Source organism: Amborella trichopoda, chromosome 10 (assembly GCF_054954075.1).
Source record: "Amborella trichopoda isolate Santa Cruz 75 chromosome 10, AtrichopodaSantaCruz75HAP2 v2.0, whole genome shotgun sequence".
NCBI lineage: Eukaryota > Viridiplantae > Streptophyta > Magnoliopsida > Amborellales > Amborellaceae > Amborella > Amborella trichopoda.
The window spans coordinates 30,944,239-30,970,985 of record NC_142345.1 but is presented as its reverse complement, the minus strand read 5'-3'; the positions used below and the strand labels follow the sequence as shown (position 1 = coordinate 30,970,985).

Here is a 26,747-nt window from a genome sequence, read left to right as displayed (position 1 = left end):
CGTATACGAAGGGATGTTGATCGATTTGTGACCCGATGTCGAACTTACCAAGTCTCTGAAGGTCACACACAAAATACAGATCTTTATACTCCTCTTCCTGTTCCAGATACCCTATGGCTAGATGCCCCATGGGTTGATATCTGTATGGACTTTGTGCTTGGACTTCCATGTACCACACGAGGTATGGGCTCTATTTTTGTTGTTGTTGATCGATTTTCCAAAATGGCACATTTTATTCCTTGTAGGAGAACTATTGCTACACATATTGCTGATCTCTTCTTCAAAGACATTGTAAGGCCACTTGGTGTTCCTAAGTCTATTACATCTGATCGGGATACAAAATTCTTAAGTCATTTTTGGCGCACTTTGTGGAAGCGCATGGGAACTAAACTTCAATTTTCTAGTGCCTATCATCCTCAAACAGATGGGCAGACCGAAATAGTGAATAGGAGCCTTGGTAACCTCTTGAGGAGTATTGTTGGTGATAACATATCTCAATGGGACCTCGCTTTGCCCCAAGCTGAGTTTGCTTACAACAGTTTAGTGAATCGGTCTACAGGAAAATCACCATTTGAGATTGTTAATGGGCCGACTCCTAATCATGTGCTGGACCTAGTGCCATTACCCATGCCAGGCAAGATCAGTGATGATGTCAATGCTTTTGCTAAGCATATTCGAGATTTGCAAGCTCAAATCAGGAAGAAAATTGAGGAAAGCAATGCAAAGTATCGAAAAGCCTCAAATGAGCATAGAAGAGAGAAAATTTTCAAGGAGGGTGACCTAGTAATGGTGTATTTGCAAAAGGAGAGGTTTCCATTGGGAACCTATATTAAACTCAAGTCCAAAAAGGTGGGCCCTTGCCGCATTTTGAAGCAATATGGGAACAATGCATATAAGGTAGAATTACCAAAGGCTTTAGATATTTCCCCGATATTTAAAGTTGCTGACTTATTTGAGTTTCATGGAGACCCTCTAGAAATCGAAGAAGAAGTAGTTGATATGATGAAGCAATTACTGAGAAAGAAAGTTGAGGAGATTGAGCAAGTTTTGAAGACTAAAATCTTTCAAACTCGAAAAGGTTCCGATCGCCAATATCCCTTCAAATGGAAGGGCAGGCCATAGTCTGATAGCATGTGGATTTTTGAGCAAGAGTTCAAAAGGGTGGATCCAGACTTATACCACATCTATACTGAAGCCAACTCGCCGGAGTTGAGTTCCTTTCAACTGGGGGCAGTAATGCAGCCATGCTCCAGCCGATAGTTCGTGGCTGGGCCAGGAAGGGTCGTAGAACCCAAGAGGGAAAGAAAGGACAATGATGTTATTTTAATTCTTGTTCTTTCTTGTTTTGAAAGAATAGTAGGAGGTATGCAGGGATAATTAGGTGGTTATGAGTTTATCTGGTGGTTATGAGTTTATCTGATATTGATTGATTGGGTTGTTTTGTTTGGGAATGTAAATAGGATAGGGATAAATCTAAAGGGAGTTTTATCTTTATGCTTTCAGGCTTTGGATAAAACGTGGGATATCTAAAAAAAACCTTATCCTTTTGGTACGTGATGGTTAAGAGAGAACTTTTTGGTACGTGATGGTTAAGAGAGAAGATAGGGATGATCGAGAAAATAGATTAAGGGAAATAAATCGAAAAGTTAGTTGTTTATTTTTTTTAGTCTATTTAAAGGGAGATTTCCCTTCATCGTAAATCAGTGAATTAATTGAATAGAATTTGGTCTCGTCAAGAGATTGTTCTGGGGTGGATTCCCTTGCAGACCTTTGAGAGAGGGCGTAGTCTCTCAATCTTTCTTTTTTTATTGTTATTTTTTTGGGTTTATTCTCTCCCTGCATCATGTCTTCTCCCACTCTCTCTCCACCGGCTAAACCTCTCTTTTTCACGTTGTATCTCCTATGGCCCCTCTTCCCTATCACCCTCTCTCGCTCTCTTTGTTCTCAAAACTCTGTCAGGCACGCCTCTATCTCTCTCTCTCGCTCTCCCTTGCAATGCTTAGTTCTCTCTCTCCCTGCATCATGTCTTCTCCCACTCTCTCTCCACCGGCTAAACCTCTCTTTTTCACGTTGTATCTCCCATGGCCCCTCTTCCCTATCACCCTCTCTCGCTCTCTTTGTTCTCAAAACTCTGTCAGGCACGCCTCCATCTCTCTCTCTCGCTCTCCCTTGCAATGCTTAGTTCTCTCTCTCTTTCTTTCTCCTTCCTGCAACCCTTATTTTCCTCTTATAGAAATTGACCTCTATTAGGCACGTCTTTAATCTCTCATCTCTCTCTATCTCCTTCCTACAACCCTCAATATTTTTTTTTTCTTATAGAGATTGCTCTTGCTCTTGCTTGTTGGGGTTGGGGCCTTCTCTACTATTGTAGCTCCGCTCGAACTCATCATGCAAAGGAGTGGATCCCGTTTAGGTTGGCAGTAGGAAAGCGTGTCAAAAGTAGGCCTCCCGAAGAGGTATTAGAGGATCACTATGTGCCAGTGATTGCAATAGATGGCGACGAGGCTGAGGTAGTACTGGGGGGGTGTGGTTGATGTGGTAGTAGAGGAACACTATGTGCCAACGATTGTAAAATACGATGAGAATGCTGAGTAGTAGTACTGGGCATGCTGAAGAGGCGGAGATAGAGACATCAGAAGAAGAGCAGAAGGCAAAGAATGAGGAAGTGAATAAGGAAGAGCATGGTGCACGAGAGCAAGGAGTGGCCATTAGTAATCTAGAAGTTATGGTTTTCGATTTTGATACCCCATTTGGAGAGCCTTATCAAGCAATCAAAGTGAATCTAGCGAAAGCGAAGATAGGAAGTTAGAATATCCGAGATGAAGGTGATTGAGCCTGCATAGAGAGGTTTAGGGACATAGTCCAAAAGGTTGGCCCCAACTGTTGTGGCTGCTAGGATTCGGGGTAGGGTTATTTGTCTGTTGTTGGTGTAGATTTGTAGGGTCTTCTATTAGTTGGAGATTTTTTGGGACTTGGAGATTTTTGGGACTCTACTTTCTTGAATTGTATGAATGTTAAGGGTGGTAGACATTTTGTTTTTTTTAAAATTTTTTTTGAACAATTTGAAGGTGGTAGATCTGTGCGTGTAATTTTTAACGCCTTTAAGTGACATGCCAAAAATCTTATTATGTTGTAAGCAGTGATCCTAGAGCTTCCCTTTCTATTCATTTAATCTGGTTCTTTTTATTTAGATCATCAATCTTGCATGCGTTTTCTTCAACTTAGTGTATTTCTCTTGATGGGTCACAGTGCGAAGCATTAAGTTACATTTGGTTTTAGTTCTCAATGTTAATTAGGTGCATGTCTGATATTTTTGTCGTTGTGTGGCTATATTTATTTTAATTTATTTCTTTTTTGATTTTTCTTTAGGATGTTTGTATGCAATGTTTCTAATGTTATGTAGGTGCTTTTTGTTGTGAAGTGTTCTTCATTGGCACTGTCTCTAGAGCAATGCATCTGATTTTTTCCCCTCTTTTATCTAGTTTTCTTGTTTCTTTTTTTCCTTTCATTTTTTAAGGAGAACCCACTTTTCTTCGTTCATGCGTCGTCTACCGTACCTTTATTCTGCATGTATTTGCTGATGCCATTTCAGTAAGCATTTGGGAATAAAATTTTGCATTGATTAGTCCTTTCATGGGTCGTCTACCACAGCTTTATTCAGAGCTCTGCATGTATTTGCTCAATTCATTTCCTTCATTCGTGTGGAATTTTTTTCTTATTCTGGTTTTCTAGTTGTGTTGATTGTTTGTTTTATTTGGTTGATATTCTACTTTCTTTTACTTTTTCCTTCTATTGGTTTGACTTTGTTGGGTCTATACTTCTATTTGGTTGATATTCTACCTTCTTTTAGTTTTGCCTTCTACTGGTTTGACGTGAAACAGAGATTAAATATTTTGAGTATGTATTGCACCCCTCTTCTTTTACTTTTGCCTCGTACTGGTTTGACATCTAACCGAGATTAAATATTTTGATGTCTATGGGAGTATGGTCAATTACTTAATTCTTGTGTTATGATTGATAGCCTTTTGAAAACGCAAAGGGGCTACCTTATTAGCTCGTATGCCAGATATATATGCTTTGCATACTGATATCGAGTTGATCAATGTAGGTACCATTTTTGGATGCTCTTTGGGTAACTCTAAAGTAATATAAATAAAAAATGCAAAACAAATAAATGCAAGATGATGTATGATAATACTATACGCTAAATATTACTATATGTCTAATGCGAACTAGATAATATGATATCACGGATATAATGTGAATATTATAATATATATTTTGTTATCATATAAAATGACATATCCAGTAATTCTATATCTTTATTATTCTATTTACAGTACACCTAGCACTATAGGTACACCCATGTGCTATATATCACATGCTATTATCAACATACAATTTATGTGCGACATTTATTTACTATATATTTTTTGGGTTGTATAATTTACATCATTGTGCTGTGTAAGATACCCATCCATACCCTCTTTCTGGATTTTGTGAAGCACTAAGTAATACCTGCACTCACAATATCTGTGTCCATATGGGTAGACACTTACGCCCCATTTGGACATCCCCTTCTTAAGCGGTAGGATTAAAATTACTTTTATTTTTGCACCTGAGTGAGTGGTGTGCCGTCTTAGCACACTACTAATCAAGGCACATGATTAGGGATGGACCCTACTTATCCTGTAAACAAAGCCAATAGGCTCTGTTTCTTCATATGGATAAAACAATAAGATTATCTTTTTATTTTTTATTTTTTTGAGAAGAGTTGACTTGTATTGAGCATAAGAAGTACATACATAGAAAAGGGACCCCTTAAATGGGTCATATGTTACCAAGAAGGTGCTGAAGGTACAAAAATTCTATACAATCACTTCGTGAGAAAGATCAAGACTATAACTGCCAACAAAAACTAGAGATTAAATATTATTAAAAATTCTTAGTGCAAACCAAACATACAGTGCTATGTTCCATGTCATGAGGAGGGTAAAGATGTGGAATGCTTAAGTCTTAATGATCAAATGGCCACGTCCTCTAGGTTTTAGACTTCAAATGGTCTGTCCTAGTTATAAGCTATAATTTCATTTGTTACATTGAACATCAAATGGTCCGATGCCCTAGTTATAAGATAAAACGGCCATTGTTACCTGCAAAAGACATTAGAGATGCAAAAGGCATTACAATCATACATGTTTAGTACTTTAAAGCTATAAATATTTGAATTTGGAAGTTCATTCGAGTTGCAAGTACTCATTGAGGACAAAAATTAACTAAATAAATAAAATATAATAGTTGTAAGTTGTAACAAAAAAACACCAATTCAAAGTACATAATTTCCAATGTCTATGATGGTTCTTGGTGTTGCACTTCCCAAAGGAAATTGGAGTAGAAATCTTCCTTCTAATGCTTCTGGTGGTTGCAAGGTTTCATTATTTTACTTGTGCCACCCTGGACGGTCTTTATTTTAAATTTAAAATATAACTGGTAAACACAACACATGGAATTAAATGTATGGTGTAGACATAATCCTATTTTTGTCAAAAAAAAAGAAGTGGCGTAGACATAATCCTATTTTTGTCTTTATAATAATTAAGTCAAAATCACAATTTAGAAATACTTATCTTTTGTTTATAATGACCATAATTTCAATAGTCAACACAATCACTTTAAAATTTTGGAAACTTCTAACCGAAGACATCCAATATAGGTTCTAAAGCTGATAAGGCTCAAGATGTGCTTGGGGCTTCCTTCTCCATAAAAATGAAATCTCGAATCTTGGTAGGGGTCGTCAAACGCATTCCATAGTCCATACTATTGTAATTCCCGATCTTAAGCCGGCATGGATCTCTGATCCATATACTTTAAAAACTTGATTCCAAATATGTTAGCATCACGATTCTATACAACAATATATCTTTGTTCCACATATGTCGGAAACACGATTCTATAGATGTCGGAACTCGATTCTATATTTGTCAGAAGCTCGATTCCACTATTGTAATTCTCAATCTCAAACCGGCATGGATCTCTGATCCATATACTTCAGAAATTGGATTCCAAATATGTTAGAATCACGATTCTAAACAACAACATATCTCTGTTCCACATATATCAGAAACTCGATTCCATAGATGTCGAAAACTTGATTCCACATATTAATGAATCTTGATTCCTGGAGTGTCGATTCCAGGGGGATGGGAATCTCGATTCCATATGTGGATGAAACTTGGATCTACTCCGATAGATACCCGAAACCTAAAAACTAGGAATCTTGTTCTCAGTGATTCCTATTGTATGGACAACGATTCCTAAAACGAGAATCTTCAAGCCAGGCGTGATTCTGCAATTCCTGTTCCTCAAGCGATTCGGGTTCCCAGGCGTTTCCAGCAACTATGGTTTTTTCATAAAGCTTCCTATGTTAGGGACATTTAACAGGGATTGTGATCAATGTGCCACCAAGCTAGGTAATCCAGAGTTGCATGTGGTAAGTCCTTTGGAGGTGATCCGAGGCAACTTGTTCTTATAAAGGCTTCCCATTATTCGACTCATTTAACTATTGTAATTCGTCTGATATTTATGAATGAAAGGAGCTTGTTAGATGGCAGTAAGTGAGGATCCTTGATTTGTAATTGCTTTATTTTATTGCTTTTGAGCTGTAAGTGGCACTTGTGAGTAGACTCGTCAGTTTAGTTGCTAAAAATTTTGTACTTCATAAACCGTACGTGTTCTACATCTTTCACCCACGCATGCATATTTTTATAAAGTAATCAAATTTAAATAGATCTTCTGGTTCATTGAAGCAGACATGCCTTCTCAAGTGTGGTTGTCCAATTTAGGTTCCGATTCCCCTAGTCACCAACCTACTAGGGAAAAGAGAAGATAGCAACATGTGGAATATGTTGTAAAATGAAAGGAATTGACCCAGCACTTGGATGTCTCAAAAGTTGTTGATGACCAGTTTAGGGCCCCTTCCCACATGGATGTGCTCGAATTGGAATCATATATCGCTGGCTATCAAAGTGTTGCATTGTTGAATGATTGATTTCTGATTTTGATTAGGAAGCAGATGTATTAGAAGTACATCTAGTCTTATAAAGCATTGGTTTTTCTTGGCCATACGGCATTATATACGCAGCTAGTTATTTGTTCTTTACTCCTCCATCAAATCTCTTGAATGGATGAAGAATTGTACCTTAAGTATAATCAGTCCTGGATTGTGTAAACCTTAGTTCATGGCACTTACTGATGCATAGAGCTGGTCTGGCTGGTGGCGTGATTAGCAACAGTTCTTCGGTTTTTTCTTCTTCTTTACTCTTCCATTTGGATAAGCACCTGTACAATACAATGATCTAAATAGTTACAATGCAGTAAATGGGATTTCTTTTACAACTTAGCAAGATTTGTACTGAGATCCATTTTGGCAGGGACCACTGTAGTCAAGGTATGAGGCGGTGTCCATGCAGGCAGGGGTCCTGGTGGCTGCCTCAAATTTGTTGTGGCTCAAGAATACTGCTTTCTATTAAAATTTAATTTTCGTTTATTAAAATGAAATTTTTTTCACTTTGAAAAAGTGAAAATAATAATAATAATTTTCATTTATTTCTAACAAAAAGATTGAACTGTATATAATTGCACGTGTTGTGTTGAAAAATGTCTCTCCCCTTGAGTCGGTGATGGTTGTGAAGGTGTGTGATCATTTTGTGTGTTTGCAGTGATAGACTGGCATAACACGACCAAGGAACCTAAAGAGAACAGACATCAATGTGGGATGACAAATAAATACTATAAATGGTGTGAGTGGCTAACGATGACTTGTTTTTTTTTTTAATTAGTTATGGTTGATGATGACTCCATGACCACAAAGTACAGAACTGATCAAAACAACATAATATTGGAGTAAAGTGTGTTCATGCACCAAAAAAGTACGTACCCTTGTCCTTTCTTCTCACCTTAAGTGGGAGGGAAATGGCAATTTCAACCTTTACCGAAGGGTTTTTCCCCCTGGGTGAAGTTGGGATGCGGTGGCTGAGGTGCAGGAGGTGAGGGTGCCAAGGGTGCTACCTCTTGGATGCCTGACTATGGCTGGCTGCCCGTGGCCTCAATGTAGATGGGTGGATTAATTCCACTCCACCTCAAGGCTGCTGCCTAGGCCCTGTGGCAGGCCTCCTTTTGGAACACTGCCAAGGCGTATATAAAACCTGTTTCTAATCTCTATGTACATTTTAGTAGTGATGTAGAATACTGATTCTGTCTATACAACCTAGTAACATTGTCAAAATATATTGGCCATGTGCAAGAGGAATTCTATGTTTGGCGAATGAAAAGAATGACTACAGTCCACAACAACCCTGTCATGAGGGCAATTCCTTCATCATGACCTGAGAAATAAGGACTTAGTGATGGCACTCATCCTTAACACCTTGTGTGTAGGACCCTGGTAACCTGGACTTCTACGTCAGAAACCTTCGGCATGCAACCATCTCAGGGATTTGTTGGAGTAGTGTTTCTCCTGACCACTGGTACAAGTCTTTCAATCCAGATTTTCCGGAAAAAAGAAACATGAAAATCACCCTCCACTTCCTGCCACTAGCCATTGGTTTAGCCTCCCATTTTTGTAACGTCCACATCCTGTTTGGGCCGCTCAATATTTGCAATTCATTCCCTTCCAACATTGGGTCCAGTGAGCACTTTGTTATCAGAGTCATTTAAACCCCTAACTTCCCAACCGATGGTGTATTATTGCATATAGAGATGCCTGATACCTAAATATTATGTTCCAGTAAGCGCCATGGATTCAGATATTTTACTGAGCTGATCTCGGTTTAACAATTAATTGTCCTAAATAGAGTGCCCCCTATTCTCGTTACAACCAGTTGCACCTGCCCGTATGATATTCTTATTATGCTGTCTTGGAGTACGAGGTATCGTTTTTGATGCTTCATAATATATGGTGATACCTGGATAGAGCGTGGACAATAGGAAAATAAGAACAGATGAAGGAACACACACGGGGTATGGCCAATAAGATCCGAAAGACTAATGATCGACCGTGGATCAATTAGTCTAATCTGTCACATATCACCAGCGAATACCAATTACTCATATTAACTTGATATGATAAAACTGAAGTCTTGCACTATAATATGATATATTTATCCTTGTGTTGTTGAGGATGTTCATTCTCTTACTTTTAAGTCTTCGATTGGTGATTTGAATGAATTGATTTTGTGTATCATTTGCATAGCAGATAGATTCTTTTCTAACTGGGATTAGAATTTCCTGGATCACTTTTTATTATTCGTATGGTCATGCAGTACATTTTTTTTATTTCTTTTGTTTTCATGTTCTCTTCACTACTTATAAACTATTTTGTTCATCTGCGAAGGATTTTAAAGAAAGTGAACTGTTAAACAATCACAAGTATCTGTTACCTTCTGAACCCCTATGCTAAATATACATTCTAAAATTGATACTAGGATGGGAATCTCCAGGGATGCCCTTGTACTGGTCTCACATGCCATGCCAAAAAGAAAAGCACTATGTGAACTGCAATGTCACTATGTTGAGCCTGGTCACTTGGCATTTGAGTGTGGACAACTTGACACTGTTTTGAACTCACATCCTGCTGCAGGTTCTCTTCTTCTCCACTATGACTAGGTTGCTTGATGTGATGGAGGACTATCTCTGTTGGAAAGGGTACGGGTATCTTCGATTGGATGGTCATACTTCTGGAAGTGAGCGTGGAGCTCTTATCGAGGACTTCAATAGGCCCGACTCTTCTGCTTTTATATTTCTATTAAGGTGGTTATTGTATGTCTGTTTTTTCTCCAAAGGAAAATGTCTGATATCAAATATTTGTCTGCCTGGCGAAGACAAATGTATTAACACCATTTAATTAAGCCTCCACACTGACTTTTTCTGTATTTGTTTTCAGTATTCGGGCAGGTGGTGTTGGAGTTAATCTTCAAGCTGCTGATACTGTCATCATATTTGACACTGATTGGAATCCTCAGGCAATGAATCAAACACCATAATCTTTTCAACTTTTTGTTTTCCTAAGGCAGTTTCAAAGGAGATTTTAATTCATTTTACCATTGCTAATTTGTTGTTGGGATGTTTCTCCAGGTTGATCTGCAGGCACAGGCTAGGGCTCATAGGATTGGACAAAAGAAAGATGTACTTGTACTGCGGTTTGAAACAGTTGAGTATTATGACACCCAGTTGCATGCAAAGATTTGCTTTTGTTTCTTTCCTTTTTGTATGGTAAGATAGTGCCAAAAATTGAAAAATCAGGTTTGAGAAGTGCTCAGGACCATGATGTCCAGATCCCATTGCACATTAAGGTTTCTAAAAACTTAAAACTATCAAAGACTGAGGTTTCTAATACAGAAACAGTACCTGAAAACACTGGAAAAGAAAAAAATAGCAAAAAAAGTTCATGAATTGATACATTATGATATATAGAGGACTAGTACACACTGCAATATATTTATTTGTAAATTTCTTTCACAACAGTAGATCTTGGTTTTGTATGGGTTTGGCATAGCCTGTTTGTGATTAGGAGGGTTTGGTGGCACTAGCATTAGCATGGAATTTAAAAGAAGGCAAGTTAAAGAACAATGAGTTGATGAAAAGGTAATAAGGAAAGAATGTTTATTCACCTTTATAATCATCCGAGCCTTATCCCAACTATTTAGGGTTGGCTATTACGAATCCTATTCCACCATTTTTCTCTATCAAGGCCCATACACTCAATCTGACTATAAGTCAACATATTTCTTCTCACTATTTCCATCCATGTCGTTTTGGGCCCATTGTCCTTTTAGAGCTGTTCATTTGAAACAAATTGTCCCTCTTAACTGGTGCTGTATTAGGTCTACGTTGCAAATGGCCAACCCACTTAAGTCTACTTTTTCTCATCTTGTCGCCTATTGGAGCTACTCCTATGTTCCCTCATATGTATCCATTCCGAATTATTATCCTTTCTTATCGTGCCACTCATCCATCTCACCATCGTCATCTCAGCTACACTCGTCTTATGAATATGTTGTTTCTTGACTGTTCATCATTTCGTCTCATAAAACATGGCTGGTCTTACAACTATCCTATAAAACTTTTCCTTCAGTTTCATTGGTATATACGACGATCACATAAAGCTCCGAATGTACATCTCCACTTTGCCCACCTTACGCTAATTCCATGCACGACATCTTCCTCAGTCTCTCCGTTCTCCTAAATTTATTGACCCAAGATATCAAAAATAATCTTTTTTAGGTATTTCTTAGTTATCAATCTGAATTACTTCCTCTTTTTTACTCCTGCTATTACTAAACTTGTGTTACGTTACTTACGTATTATTCTTAATCTTGCTAATTTTAAAGATTTTAGATTTTAGAGTATCCCTCCAAAGTTCTAACTTTGTGTTGATGCCGTCTCTAGTTTCATCAATCAAAACTATGTCATCCACGAACAACTTGCACCATAGTACTTCATCCTGTAGATGCCTAGTTAACTCGTCCATAACTAAAACAAAGAGATATGGGCTCAACGCTGACCCCTGATGTAGCCTACTGTCATTGAGAAATCACTTGTCTTTCCACTAATTGTTTTCTCTCTAGTTAGTGCTCCCTCGTACATATCTTTCACTACGGCAATATATCCTTTAGATACTGATTTCTTTTCTAACACCCACCAATTTAACTCATAGTACCCTATTGTATGCTTGCTCTATATCAATAAAAACCGTGTGGATGTCTCTTTTCTTCTACCTAAACTTCTCAATCAGTTGCCTACGCAGGAAAATAGTCAATTGTTGACCTCCCTGATGTAAGGCCAAATTGATTTTCTGATACTCGTTTCATGTCTTAATCATTGCTTAATCACTCAGTCCTATAACTTCATAGTGTGGCTCACAAGTTTAATTCCTTGATTGTTCGTACAGTTCTATGTCTCATTTATTATTGTAAATAAGTACGACAATACTTTTTCTCCATTCATTTGGCATTTTCTTTGCTGTCAACATCTTGTTGAATAGCTTGGTTAGCCAGACTATGGCAGTCTTTTCCATGCATTTCTAAACCTCTATCTGGATGCTATCTAGTCTTAAGTCCTTTTCTACCTTCTCAAAGCTACTTTTTACTTTATATATCCTAAACCTGCGAATGTATCTATGGCCTCCAACCTCATTTATGTAAAAGGTTTATTAACGCCGTGCTACCAAATTGTGTGTGAAAATTTTAAAAATAAATTTGCCACCTTTTATTGACCTCGTCATCCTTCACCAACACCTTTTAATCCTCTCTCTTAATGTATATAATATGATTTAGATCCTTACACTTCCTCTCTCTCTTTTTTGCTAATCTGAAAACATCTTTTTTACCTTCTCTTGTCCCCAATTTATTGTATAAATCATCATATGCTTTAAGTTTAGGCTTAGTATTATCTTAGAGTTTTTCTTATCATTTTTATATTCTTCTAAGTTTGGATCAATACATTGATACGCTTTATGACATGATCGTTTTTCACTAATAGCCTTTTGAATCTCATCACTCCACCACTAAGTTTTCCTTATCATCACTTCTTTTCCCTCTAGATTCACTTGGAACTTCTTTTGCCACTTTCTTAATACAATCATCCATTTCATTCCATATAATATTAACTTCATGCTCAAAATTCCATTTTCTTTCTTTTACCAATTTATTCCCAAGGAAGTCTATTTCTCCCTTTTTAAATTCTCCCACCTAGTTCTTTCGTCCCTATTAATTTGCATTCCTCTTCCATTTCTTTATGCAAATATCCATCATAGCCTATGTTGCATAGTCAAATTCTCTCTAGGGATGACTTTATAGTCTTTAAATGATGGTCGATCTGCCTTCTTAGCTAGAAAGAAGTCTATCTGGCTTTTATATGATCCACTTTTATAAGTTATTAGATATTCATCTTGGTTATTAAACTAGGTGTTTTCTATTACTAGGTCGTAATTATAGTTGTTGGAAACGCCTGTGATTTTGAATTGTTTCAGGAATCGGAATCACGGAATCGCGTGTATAAGAAGTTTTCTATTAATTCGGAATTACAAATCCTGATTCGCACTATATCGAAATCGCGGTCCAATGAAACAGGAATTGTGTTTCCTATTTGTAAGAATCGATGTCCCTTCATGTTGGAATCGAGTTTCATACCTATATGGAATCGCACTTGACCCCACATGGTTCATTAGATTCTGGAATCGCGACCCGATGAGATTAGAATTGTGATTTCTAAAAGTATAGAATCGTGATTCCTAAAATTTTGGAATCGTTGTCCCCATCAACTTGGAATCAAGATTCTCACCATTCAAGAATCGAAATTCTCCCCATATTGAAATTGCACACTAGTCCCCTTTGGTATATGAGAGAAGTATTCAGAAAATATTTAAAATTTATCACTATTACAAGATTGAATTTTGGTTTGTATATATTTAGTCCAATTATCAATGTCAACCTTTATGATATCTCTGTCAACAATCCCATACAATGAACTCGGTCAACCAACCCTTCACCTAAAAGGCTTGGAGCTGGTCTACGACATACAATTAGTGAGAACAAGGGCGAGCTCTCTCTATCTCCTTTCCTTGAATTATAAAATAAGTAGATGACATAGAAATTCCTCTTTGTTAAATGTAGTTTTGACTTTTGAAAATTGAGTGATTCAGATATTTAATGATTGATTTAACTTAAAAATTTGGAATTAACATTTCGCACAAGTAGAATCGCATTGTTGTGTAGCTAGGAATCACGATGTCTGCGATATAGAACCTTGATTCCAAACAATATGGATTCGCAGTTCCTAAAAATTTGGAATCAACGTTTCGCACAAGGAGAATCACATTGTTTTGTAGCTAAGAATTACAAAGTTTGCGATATGGAATCTTGATTCCAAGCTTCTAGGAACCGAGATTCATAAACTAAATTGAATCGCATTTGAGAAACTTAGAAACATGATTCCTTCTTTCAGATTCAAGTTTCGTTCTATGAAAGGCGGAATCGAGATTCCGAAAAGAATCGCTACCCCAGTGGGCTATTCGGGTAACTATAGTTGTAAGCAATAGCAAAATCCAAAATAACATCACCCATCTCATTTCTTTCCCTAAAAGCATATTCTCCATTTACCCTAGCATATCCTTTATTATATTTTCCTACATGATCATTTAATTCTTCTCATGAAATAATCCTCTCTCCATTTGGTATTCCTTGTACTACTCCGTTCATGTCCTCCCAGAGTTGTCTCTTAATTCCCTCCTCCAGTCCTACCTGTGGCATATAAGCAGTGTTTTAAAGTGCGAGATGTAGCCCGATACGTTGGGGGGGACCGATGCGACGATGCGGATGCATCACCCCGATGCGGTCAAGAAATATAAAAAATTCTAAAAAGTCTTAAAAAAAGGATAATGCATAAAAAAATATGGAGGTGATTTATGTAATAGTAGGTATTTAGTTTATTAATTAACTTCAAAAGTATCAGCTGTTGGAGATTCTGTATCCACTATCCCCTGATAGATCATAGAAGACATTAGAAAGTAGAGAGTAGAAACTTGAAACTAGCTTTATAAATCATTCAACAATCATAATCACAAATTTGCAACCACAAACTTTAAAGTTGCAAAATACATACGAAAAGTCCATGAAGATTAAGGAGTTAAAAGGTCAAGCCAAATCATTATCATTTCTCAAGTGTTGAGATTCTAAATTTCAAATCCTAATCCAACAAGTTTTGAGAGTCTCCATGTGCAATCATCATCACTATCATCGTTGGCGGCCTCCACATAATGTTCTTCTTCCTTGGTCTCCTTTGAGTTAGCTTCCTCCTCCTCCTCCTCCTCGACCTCTGGAGTTGATGTGCGACTGGACCCAGCTGTACTTCTTTGTGCTTTAGTGTTAGGCCGTTTTTCTTCACTAGCCCCTATGGCTAGCTCGACATCAAGCCAAGTAAGATCCTCACCTTCAAACACATGCTCTACTTGTGGATCCTTGGTCCACTCGCACATGAAATCACCATCAGTTTCATAAAATTGAATAGGGTTTCGATCCATGCGCTTTTGATACCCTCTCCCTAAGCCACTAATTGTACTGCACATAAACCAAATCATTCAACTTCTTCAGCTCCAACCTAATTTTTTTTTTTGGTATGGAGTTGTGGTAGAAAACAAGGAAACATGCAAAAGTAACATATGTTATTTTCTTGTTTCTACTTTCTACTTTTACACTTTTTAGATCAGTTAGATTTTAGAAAATTAATTTTGAAATCCAAGAAACAAGGATTAAGGACTTACATGCTCAAATGCACTCCAATTGTGTTCACAACTAGATGAGCTACATGTGAGACTCAACACTCGAATAGCGAGACGTTGTAGCTTTGGTGTCTCGCTTCCATTCAATGCCCACCATGCAGCTGTATAACATTTTATAATTTAGATTTTAGATAAATATTTAATTATTTATATAATTGGAACTATACATTATAAAAGTAAAAAACTATAAAGAAAACAAAATAGAAATTAGAAAGGGTACTTTTGGCCTTTATTTGGATATGTAGTGGCCTTGTTTCGAGTAGCAATCTCTCTCCCAAAGTTTCCCAATACTAACTTGAACTTAATCAAGTCTTGGCTCTGGATCTCATCTTGGATATCTTTGTTAGGGACCAACCTCTCAAGCACATCTAAGAACCCACAATTTATTACACGATCAGACTCATTGACTGGGTGCTTGTAGTTAAGAGATGGATTTAGAAAGTAACCGACTGAATGGAGGTGCTTGTGAAGCTGGTTATCCCATCTCCTATCAATAATTCCAAGTATAGCCTTGCATTTATTTTCATCGTCCTTTAAAGAATTTTTTATCTATCCTCTTGCCTTAGTCCTTGCCTCATATATGTAGCTCATGGCAGACTTTACTTCACCATCATTCAATCGAAGCACTCTCACTAAATGGCTAGCCATCTCCAATGCATGATATACTGATTCTAAAAAGATGTATTGAAAATAATTTGTTCAGCCTTTCTCCCATCCCGATGCTTTGACCACTTACTTTTACTTTATTGCTATGAAGCAAACATGGTCCTCAAGACATTTTTTTTGCTTGCATAAGCTTTGAAGAGTGAGAAATGATGTGGCAAATCTAGTGACACCCAGTCTCACTATATCTCTTTTCTTTGTAAAACTCTTCATCATGCTAAGGATTATGGTGTGATTATAAATAAATCCACTAACAAACATAGCTTTTGAAATCACCCACTAAATATAGATGTACCCATTTCCTAAAGCATGAGATCGACACAATGTGCTGCGCAAGGAGTCCAAAACATATGCATCCTCTTTATAGTAAAAAAATGCCCTGTTGTTGCGTAATTGACACCATTATCAGTGACAATTTGTACCACATGTTTCTCCTCAACAAACTCTACAATCTCATATGTCAAGTCACATTAGTATGTAGCATCATGTGACTTGTCTGATGCATCAGTAGACTTAACAAAAATAGTGCCTGTTGGATAGTTAACCAAAAAATTAATGAATGCCTTGACTTCCCATCGAACCATCCATCACATTTAGTAGTTGCCCATACTTTTCCCACCACCCTTCTCTTTGAGAAATCAAAATTTGTTAACATCGGATATCACATCCTTCAATAAGGGCTCCATAATTTCATATAGTGTAGGGGGATTAAGTCCTGTGCCAAATTGCTTAATTGCTTAGACCATACATGCAAAACTATCGAGGGCTATAGTATTAAAAGGAATACTGTCAATGTAAAACTACTTTGCAATGTACCTACATACCTTCTTCCTCTCTTCTTTCTTGTATCAAGTTTCAATTGTGGTTTGTTTTGTTTTTTTTCCTCCTCTCTTGAGCCACAATTTTGGGGTAAGGGGTAAAAAAGTATCCATTGGCCCCTTAGAGAGGTATTTTTTTCCCAACACTACCACCAATATTTAGAACTCTCTCTCTTTTTTTTTTTTTTGAGAATGTTAACATTGTATTATTAAGAATTACAGTTGTTACAAGCGATGGCCCCGAGCGAAAGAATAAAAGAAAGTTGGATCAGACTGCTCCCATTGAAGGGGGGAGCCTAAGACTACCCAAAACTATAATTGACATTGGAGTACCCCTTTTCATTCACACTTCCGAGATATCCTCATCATCTTCGTCATTATCAAATAATTGAATTTCATCAATTAATTCTTTTCGTTTCATTTTTTTTCATCAATTAATTCTTTTCATTTCATTTTTTTTTTCTCTTTTTGTTTTTTCAAGCTATCCATGTATTCTTTAATCTCTTTTTTTATCTCTTTAGTTTTAGTAGCTTATGGGTGTGCTCTTGCTTTCCCATAAATACCGGCTAAATGTTCTTTTTGCTGAAAAATACCCCTCAAATAAGTATTTCAACAAAGCATACAGATAGCACAATTTCTGTCTTTCGGATTTTTTAGTTTTGCATATTCCGAGCCGGATCCTTGTTACTAGAAGATTGTTAAGAAGACATTACCCCCAATAAAAGTATTACCGTAGTAGAAAAAAAAAAAGTTACCCATTACTAGAAGCAAATATCAATTTCTTCTCGGCCCTTGAAACCCTCAATATGTTGTCAAAATTTTGCCAAAACTTCCTCAAATCGACACCCAACAGCCAGAGATCAATCAAGACAAAAATCTAAGAATTGCACAAACATAAATTTCTGCCACTTTTTTTTTTTTAATCGATTTGATGAAGTAAAGGCCACATATGCAGCTGTTTTTGGTGGTTTGGTGGGACCTCCCATCCCCCCAACCTTTTCCCCCCTTTTTCGGGGCATAAAAGTCTAAAATACCCCTTCTCAAGGGGATTTTTTGCACATCACTCGCTGGCTGCATATGTGGGCTATGCGGGATGCGGTCGCATATGAGGAGGGATGCTGCGCATATGTGGGAACATCCCTCCAAAGCGCATATGCGGCCTCATGCGATGCGGTTGCCAGCGCATAATGCATTCTGCAGCCGTATTTTAAAACCATACGTATAAGCACTAATTACATTAATTATCTCATCCATTAACTCAAGTTTAATTAATAGGAGTCTATCACCTACTCTTTTTACTTCAACGACTATCCTTTAAATATTTGTTTACTATTATGGCTATGTTATTTCTATACCCTTTCCTATATACCGAAGTTTATATCCATCAATTTTCTTAGCTTCTGTCCCTTTCTACTTAGTTTCCTGTGGGCATGCTATGTTAACTGTCCTTCATATTATTGTATTCACTAAATCCAAATTCTTACATTTTAGATTTCCTACATTCTATGTGGCTAGACGAATCCTATTATCTTAGGCTAGTTTCTTATCACTGCAACTAGGGGTTGTTGTGGCGCGTCACTTCTAGGAAACACCCTAGCTAAACCTTACTCATTTTTCGTTGCATCCGGGTTCCGATACAATGCGTCGCTTACATGGATCGCCCTAGCATGAGCATATAACATAGGTTTAGGATTCATGAAATATGTGGCAAAGTTTTATGTTGGTTGCCGTATCTAACATAACCCCCCTTCATGTTAGTAGTGCTTGACTTATATGAGTTGATGTTACTAGTTACCAAAATGCATAGGAAGCTGCTGCAAGAGTAGGAGCAAGATCAATGAAAGAAACAATCTTACTTAGAAAGTGCATAATAAATGTTGAGAAAGTGTTTGTTTTTCGGAAGGAAAAATGCTTTCCCATTAAGAGTTTCCTGTAATTAAGATGTATTTTTTTTTGGAATCATTGAGTATGCTACTTCATCAGATGTTGCTGCTGCATTTGAAGCATCTTGGCTATTTATGCATCTTTTATTCTAATTATAATTTAAAATTTATAGAATTGAGTTGTAAGTTCATCATAAATAAAACATTGCCAATTAAATACACTTTTTACCTATATTAAGTACCTTTCACATTCTAAATTCAGGTACAAACTGTAGAAGAACAAGTCAGAGCTGCAGCAGAACACAAGCTTGGAGTAGCCAATCAGAGCATTACTGCTGGTTTCTTTGACAACAATACCAGGTAAATTTCATAGCATTGTTCTAATGAATGTTACAGTATATGGTTACTTAACATCTCCAAACATTAATATGCGGATCCTTTGTTTTACAGTGCTGAAGATCGAAGGGAGTATTTGGAAGCTCTCCTCCGGGAGTGCAAAAAGGAAGAAGCCGCTCAAGTTTTAGATGACGGTGCCCTGAATTATCTTTTGGCTCGCAGGTGAATTTCATTGTGACCTTCTGACTTGACTATTTTCTAGATTCTAGGATGGGAATGGTAGTCTGAAGAGGCATTCACTGTCTGTCTCGCTGATGGACATTGGAGATTAACTGTATTTTGGTGAATTTCCTGGTGTTCCCAACCACCCCCTCACCATAGTTAATCTTGCTGTCAGCAGGAATAGATGGTGGATGCATTGTTTGGAGCTCATACAATTCTTCTTTGGATTACCATACATTTTCCCTTCTAAGATACTCATTTTAGCAGTTTATAAATGTCGTCTTATAGTTTTCATCTGAGGAATAATATAATGTAACACATTTTCTGGCATTTGACCAAACAACTAACACGTACTGGATTGGTTGGCTCTTCTTTGTTGGCAGTGAGTCAGAGATTGATGTTTTTGAATCCATTGACAAACAAAGGAGTGAAGATGAGATGGTCAGTGCTTGTGTCAGTCGTCAAGATTAAAATGCTTCATCTGTCTAAGATCAAAGATTTCATCTTTAAAAAAAAATGAAGAATCATATACCTGTCTGATGAAGTAGTTTTTTTAAATTCTGCACTGCAGGCACAATGGCAAAAGTTGCAGTCATGGAACAAGGATCGTTCTGAGCCCTTGGTGTTGCCATCTCGGCTTGTAACTGAAGAGGATTTGAAGTCATTTTATAATGCCATGAAGCTATATGAGACGGCCAATATAGGAATAAAGCACAAAAGTGAGCATCTTGGAGTTCTTGACGTTCAACAGTATGGAAGGGGCAAAAGAGCTCGAGAGGTTGGTGGATTTCACCCATTCTCCAAATCACAGTTTAGAATTCCGTAGAATGTGCACCCTAATACAATTGCCTATAGTAAATGGTACCCCAAGGGTACATCACTAGTAGATGGATGGCTGGAGATCAATTGTCCACATGGATGTCACTATGGGCTCCACTCCAATTAGTCTCAAGCCATCCATCTATGCAAGTGGACAGTGGATGGACCAATGTGCATTGGGCTGTGTTATACTTCCTTTTTTCCTTTTGTCCATTTTCATGGTGTTCAATATTCTCTAATGCTTTCGGTATTACTCCTTCCACAGGTTCGTTCATATGAAGATCAATGGACAGAGGAAGAATTTGAAAAGATGTGCCAGGCTGAATCCCCTGAATCCCCCAAACCACAGGAAGCATCTAAGGATTCTCGGGAGACAAAAGAGGTTGATGGCCTGACAAAGGTGGTTGATGCCAATGAGCCAATCCTAGCAGCAGCACCAGCAGCAACACCAGCACCAGCACCAGCACCAGCACCAGCACCAACATCGGCACCGGCACCGGCACCGGCACCAGCACTGGCACCAGCACTGGCACCGACATTGGCACGAGCACCGGTACCGGTACCGGTACCGGCACAGGCACGAGCACCAGCACGAGCACCAGCATTGGCACCGGCCCCAGCCCCAGCCCCAGCCCCGGCACCGGCACCGGCAACGGCAACGGCACCAGCACCAACACCAACACAAGCACCAGCGCCACCACTTGTTAAGAGAGGGCGAGGAAGGCCGAGGAGAGGCACTGAAGTTTCTCCCGCTGCTAAAACCAGAGCAAAGAATACACAGGCTGGGCCTGTAAAAGTAGATGTGCCCCCCCACAAAACAGATGTGGGGCCTCCTAAAATAGATGTTGGGTCTCCAAAAATTGAAGCAGGGCCTTCAAAACTAGATGTGGGTCCTCCCGAAATTGAAATAGGCCCTCCCAATGTTGATTTGGGGCCTGCTAATATACGAGTGGGGCCTTCGAAAATTGAGATGGGGCTTTCCAAATATGCAATGGAGCCTCCTAAAATTGAGATGGGGCCTTCCAAACTTGAAGAGGGGACCCCCAAAATAGAAGTGGGTCTTGCCAAAGATGTTGTTCCTGGCCCCATTTTTACCCCTCCTATAAAGGGACCCACCAAGAGGGTGCAACGCGGATCATCAGAGACTCCTCGAAAACGAGGCAGGAAACAAATTGGTGCTTCAAATTCACCTGTGGTCAGTGCTGAAGCTAATAACTCAATGTCTGGATTCGTGACCAAGGAGGAACGTCGCATTGTTTCATCTAGTCCTCTGCGTTTTTCCCTTACCCAAGAGAAACCCCAAGGGATTAATGCACCCATAACTTTGGTTAGAGCTTCTGTTGCTCTTGGGACCAACCCTGTTTCCGGGGTTCAAAGGGTTGTCCAGTCGGTTCCAGCCAATACTTCACTATACACCACTCTTCCTCAAGAGCAAAGAAATCTTGTAACACCTAGCCCTGTGGTTAAGAGGGCTTCCAGGAATAAAGTTGCAGGACCTGTTGATAAAGAAGCTGCTCCTAAAGCCAAGAATGCACGTGCCCTTGAGTCACCTAGAGATGCTTTGCCTAGCCAGCCTCCTAATCAGGGTGAAAGGAAACATATAAGAGTTCAATCTTCTTCTGATACTAGAATTGAGCAGAGGCCAAGCCCAGCTAAACAATCTGAATCTCTCAGGCAAGCTAATATGGATATGAAGCTTAGTACCAGTGCGTCTTCAATGCCTGAATGTGATTCCCATACAAGTGGCAGTGGATTAATACACAAGGAAGCTTCTAAAGTCAAGGGTGTTCAAGATAAATCAATCCCAGCTGATGGCAATGCTGTGAGCCTTATAACCGTAGAGGAAGAGAAGAAATCTCAAACTGGATCTTCATTAGGGACCCAAACCATTGGTGCTGTCAACACTCCTTCCAGCATGACTTTGCAGGTTTCCCCTGATCTAACCTCTGTTGCAGTTGATGAAAGCCCTGCTTATGTTGAATCTGGTGGTCGAAAGGAATCTCTTGAAGACACTAAAATGACCCCTGTGGTAAGTGACAAAAGCCTTATTCGTGTTGCAGCCGGTGCTGGATACGTATCAGTTGAAGACACTAAAAAGACTACTGTGATAAGTGATAAGATTCCTCTTATTGTTGAAGCTGTTGTTGGTAAGGGAAAAGTAGAAGACACTAAAAAAGCCCCTGTGGTAAGTGAAAAAAATGATCATCATGTTGAACCTGGGGTTGGAAAGGGAACAGTTGAAGACACTAAAAGGAACCCTGTTCTAAGTGTTAAAAGCCATCATTTTGATGAACCTAGGAGTGTAAAGGAACCAGTTGATGACTCTAAAAAGAGTCACTCCCCACAGAAAGCTCATTCATGTACTCAGCAATCTGTGTCAATTGTGCTATCAGTACCAGAGAAGGCTTCTACTGATCCCAACCGAGAGAAAACAGAGCCCAAAGAAGAAGATTTCAAGCGTTTTCCATCACTGGAAAAGGAATCGACAGTCCCTGTGAGTGCTTCTATATCATCAGAATTTAATATGGCTTCTTCAGAATCTGTTACCCAGGAAGTTGAAAGGCACAACCTTGATATTGACATCCCTAAACCTGCGATTCATGAGCCAGAAGTAGCTGACGTAGTTTCAGGTAAAGATTCCCATGCAGTGAATGTGTCTGATAATGCAGCAGTAGCTATAGAAGCAGCAGAAGATCTATCTCCTCAAGTTCCAACAGCCGAACCCATTCTGACTCATCCAAACTTGGGAGTTCAAGGTTTGTCAAATGAGCGAGAAATCTGTCCTGATGTACCAGAGGAGGCACTTGAGATTCCAAAACTTGATCAAAGTGAAGTACCAGTCCTTACTGATGCAGCTACCATGGAGCTGAGATCTGACCAGGTTGTTGCCAAGCATGATGAAGCCCTAGGAGATAACTTTGATGCTAGTGTGGAGATCCAATCCAAGGACAATAGTTTTAATGCTGAAGGGAGAGATGATCAAAGCAAGGTCCCAGAAGAGATGCAATTACAGGTAGATAATTTGGAAGCTATAGAGTGTGAACATCAAAGCAAGGCAGCACCAGAGCTCGCTGATACACAAGCAGATATATTGGAACATCTAGTGAGAGACTCTCAACGTATTGTTCTTATGCAGACCCAATTTCAAGGGAATGTTTTGGAAGCTATGGAGGGAGACGCCCAAGTCGATGTATGGACTCGAATACAGGTGGATAATTTGGAAATTAGAGAGAGAGAAGCTCAAAGCAAGGTACTGGAGCAGATAGATTTACTGGGGAGTAATTTGGAAGCTACAGAGAGAGAGGCCAAAAGAAATGTAGAGGACAAATTACAGGGGGGCAATTTGGAAGCTACAGATATAGACTCTCTAAGCATGGTAACCAAGGAGACTCTATTACGGGTCCCAAATTTGGAAGCTACAAAAATAGAACCTCAAAGCATGGTACTGGAGCAAACCAATTTGCATGGGGATAATTTAGAAGCTACAGAGAGAGAAGCTGAAATCAAGGTTCCAGTGCCACTGCCAACTAAACTACAGGGGGATAAATTAGAAGTCAAAGATGGGGGCTGTCAAAGCCATGTACCTGAGCAGAGCCCTTTGCGGGGGGATGATTTGGAAGATACATCGAGGGAGAATCAAAGCAAGGAACCGCTGCAAACACAATTAGACATTGTTAATTTGGAAACTCCAGTGTTGAAAGCTCAAAGCAAGGTTCCGGAAATGGCTGATATTAAATTAGATGGGCAAGCTTCAGGAGGTAATGAGCTTGTTATTGTTGCTGAGGCAACTCAGTCTAGTAACCAGGGCTCCCTATCAGAGGAACTTGGTTCCAAACCTAATGAGATTGTCACCGATTCTGATCAAAATCAGGGATCAGTTTCTATTGGTCATGGTGCTGAAACACTCTCATATGCTTTTGATGTCACTAAGGATGTTGGTCTTCTGCTTGAACAAACTAATTCTGTGATGGAAGAGTCTTCAGATGAGGGAGCCATTGACACTGAAACTAATAAGACACAAGTAGGAGGAGCTTCTGTTATTGGAGGGGATTGTCAAGTAGTCACTCATGATTTGGAAGCCAAAACGAATCAAAGGGAGTCCCAGGAATTTACTGGAAGGGGAATGGATATGCAAGCTGAAGATGACCAGAGAGGCATCTTACAACCTTCTGTTCCCCCCTCAGTGTGCCAATTGAGTGAGCAAGCTGAGGCAGATTTGCCCAACTTGACTGATACTCGTACGGCTGCACGATCAGATGAGCATTCTTGCGAAATGATTGATCTTTTTAATTTCAAGCTCAAAAGTGCAGACAATGGCATTTGTGATGTTGGTGAAGAGAGAAGAGATAATCCCGCAAGATGCGAGGCACTTTCTACTGAAATAGGTGTTGGTTGCAAGATTGAAAGCGCAGACATTGGCGTGTGCGATGTTACTGATGAGAGAGAAGTTAATTGCACCAATTTGAATAAAAGTGAAGCACCACAGTCCACTGAAATTGGCCGAAATCTTGAGCTAGACACACATAGTCCGGAGGCTAATGCGCTTGCAGGTGTTGATTCCGAGCTTGAAAGTGCATGCTATGTGGGGTCTGACGTCGTTGGTGAGATAGCAAATGACCCCTCCAATTTGAATAAAAATGAAGTCCCAGAACCTACTGAAATTGGCCAAGTGCTTGAGTCTGATAAGCATGGTCCAGAGGCTAGTGAGCTTGCAGCTGTTGGTTTCAACCCTGATAGTACTGACTGTGCCACGGCTGATGTCACTGATCGGAGAGATATTAAGGTCACTGTGTTGAGCCAAGGCAAAGACCTGAATTCTACTGATACTGGTGGCAATATCAAATTAGAATACTGTAGTCCAGAGGCTAATGCAGTTGCAGTCGTTGGTTCTGAGCTTGAAAGTGCGGACAATATCATTTATGAAGTTACTAATGATAAAGAAGATGATTCCACTAATTTGAATAAAAGCAAAGAGCCAAATTCCACTGAAATCAGTCAGGGTATTGAATTAGAAGAGTGTTGTCCGCCTGTTGAGCTTCCAGGGCTTCTTATTGAAAACCCAACTGAAATTCCAGAGTCTGTTGTTACTGAAGAGGTGGAAGCCCAATTGGACCACCATGAGTGTGAAAAAGTTATTGAACAAATTGAAGCTCAGGAAACCCGTCTAGAAGAAGCTGCTGTCATCTATCCTGATAATCTTGGTTCTGAAATCACTGCAGAGATCACGGCGACTTCTGAAGTTTCCGAGTCTGTTAATGTAGAATCAAGCAATACAGATTCCATTTTAGCAGACACTGAAGGGCAAAATGCCGCGATAGATGGCGGTGTTGGAGGTCAGGTTGCTTCTTTACCAGCGATGGGCACAGAGGATTCACAGTAAAAGAGGAATTTATTTATATTTCAAAACAAAATGGGGGGATTTGGGCGGCAAGAAGTTGATATGGTGGATTTGGGCGGCAAGAAGTTTATATGGTGGATTTTGGTGGCTTTTCCTGCTGCGTATCTTGTTCATTTAAATTTTCTGTTCATATATGAAGCTTTCCGAATCCATAAACACTTCGGAGGCTTCTTCATTGTCCCCTCTGAACAATTGTATTTTCCAAAATCAATTGAGAACTAGAGAGAGCATCCCTCATGCTTATGATAGTATGCTCCCACCGGAGTGTGAAATATTTTTTTAATAAGCCCAGGATCTTAAGAGGCTAAGCCCTCTCATGATCAAATCCATCGTGTTCATTTCGATATCAATTAAAGAACCCTCTTTAAGGTAGGGAGAGATTTAAAAAAGAAAAAAAATGGGACACCTGACAAAAAAAATAGAGAGAGCATCCCTCTCGCTTAATATATAATGATAGTATACTTTCACATGAGTGAATTATGTTTTTTAATAAGTCCAAGATCTTAAGAGGTTTAGCTAGTTTGTTGGACAAGATCTTAAGAGGTTTAGCTAGTTTGTTCCAACATCAATTGAGAATTGGTTATTTACACCGTGGATAATAACATGGTTCTTTAATTGATGTTGAGCTGAGAAAGATGGATTTGTTCGGAAGAAGGTTAATTTTTAAGATCTTGGGTTTATTAAAAAAATATTTCATACTTTTATGAGAGCATACTATCATTATATATTAAGCGAGAGGGATGCTTTTTATTTTTGTAACACGTGTCTTATTTTTTCTCTTTTAAAATCTCTTCTTACTGGTACGATTTCATCTCTTCTCTCTCTCATCCCTCTTCAACTATTTAATATTTTACTCTTTTACTACTATTTCAAGTCAAAATCTGTTATAAATCTAAATGGTTTAACATGGAAAAATTGATCAAAATAAATTTAGAAGATATTTTTATTATTTTTATTTAAATTTTTTAATCATTTTTATTTTAGTTATATTTATAAGAAAAATATAGCTACACTTTATTTAAATAAATAAATAAATAAATAAATAAATAAAAATTACGAGACTAATTTTCAGCTGTTGGTTATGGCCAATTTTATTTTTTTGTAAATACGATATTCATTAAAGGTATTGAAATGTCACAAGACGAAAGGGTAAAGGAAGAAAGAGAAGAAAACAGAAAACAACATAGAACCACAAGAAAGCAAAAAAAAGAAAAAAAAAGAGAAAGCAGCTAAGCAAAAGCTAGGAAGTTAAGAGAGGAGCATCAACCAACTTA

The 26,747-nt window shown here is 38.6% G+C and overlaps 1 protein-coding gene and 1 long non-coding RNA gene across 8 annotated transcripts in view; both read left to right on the top strand.

The window, feature by feature from the left end:
• The window catches only part of LOC18429767 (chromatin structure-remodeling complex protein SYD), a 69,901-nt gene extending 44,103 nt beyond the window's left edge, over positions 1 to 25,798 (top strand). For 6 of the 7 annotated variants that reach the window (XM_088849542.1, XM_020664584.2, XM_088849543.1 and 3 more), the window contains 8 exons: positions 9,638 to 9,807; positions 9,941 to 10,019; positions 10,132 to 10,206; positions 18,961 to 19,058; positions 19,149 to 19,256; positions 19,640 to 19,697; positions 19,828 to 20,034; positions 20,341 to 25,798. In XM_088849542.1, coding sequence (XP_088705668.1) covers positions 9,638 to 9,807; positions 9,941 to 10,019; positions 10,132 to 10,206; positions 18,961 to 19,058; positions 19,149 to 19,256; positions 19,640 to 19,697; positions 19,828 to 20,034; positions 20,341 to 25,455 — 5,910 coding nt within the window. In that variant the 3' untranslated portion in view covers positions 25,456 to 25,798. Of the gene's footprint in view, positions 1 to 7,718; positions 7,795 to 9,637; positions 9,808 to 9,940; positions 10,020 to 10,131; positions 10,207 to 18,960; positions 19,059 to 19,148; positions 19,257 to 19,639; positions 19,698 to 19,827; positions 20,035 to 20,340 lie in introns of those variants that run through there. The other variant, XM_088849545.1, reaches the window with a different exon arrangement.
• Positions 25,799 to 25,871: 73 nt separating this feature from the next.
• LOC148780143 (uncharacterized) lies at positions 25,872 to 26,232 on the top strand. The gene is made up of 2 exons (XR_016042606.1): positions 25,872 to 25,983; positions 26,017 to 26,232. It is a non-coding gene; the product is annotated as an uncharacterized LOC148780143 (long non-coding RNA).
• The last annotated feature ends 515 nt before the right edge of the window (positions 26,233 to 26,747 follow it).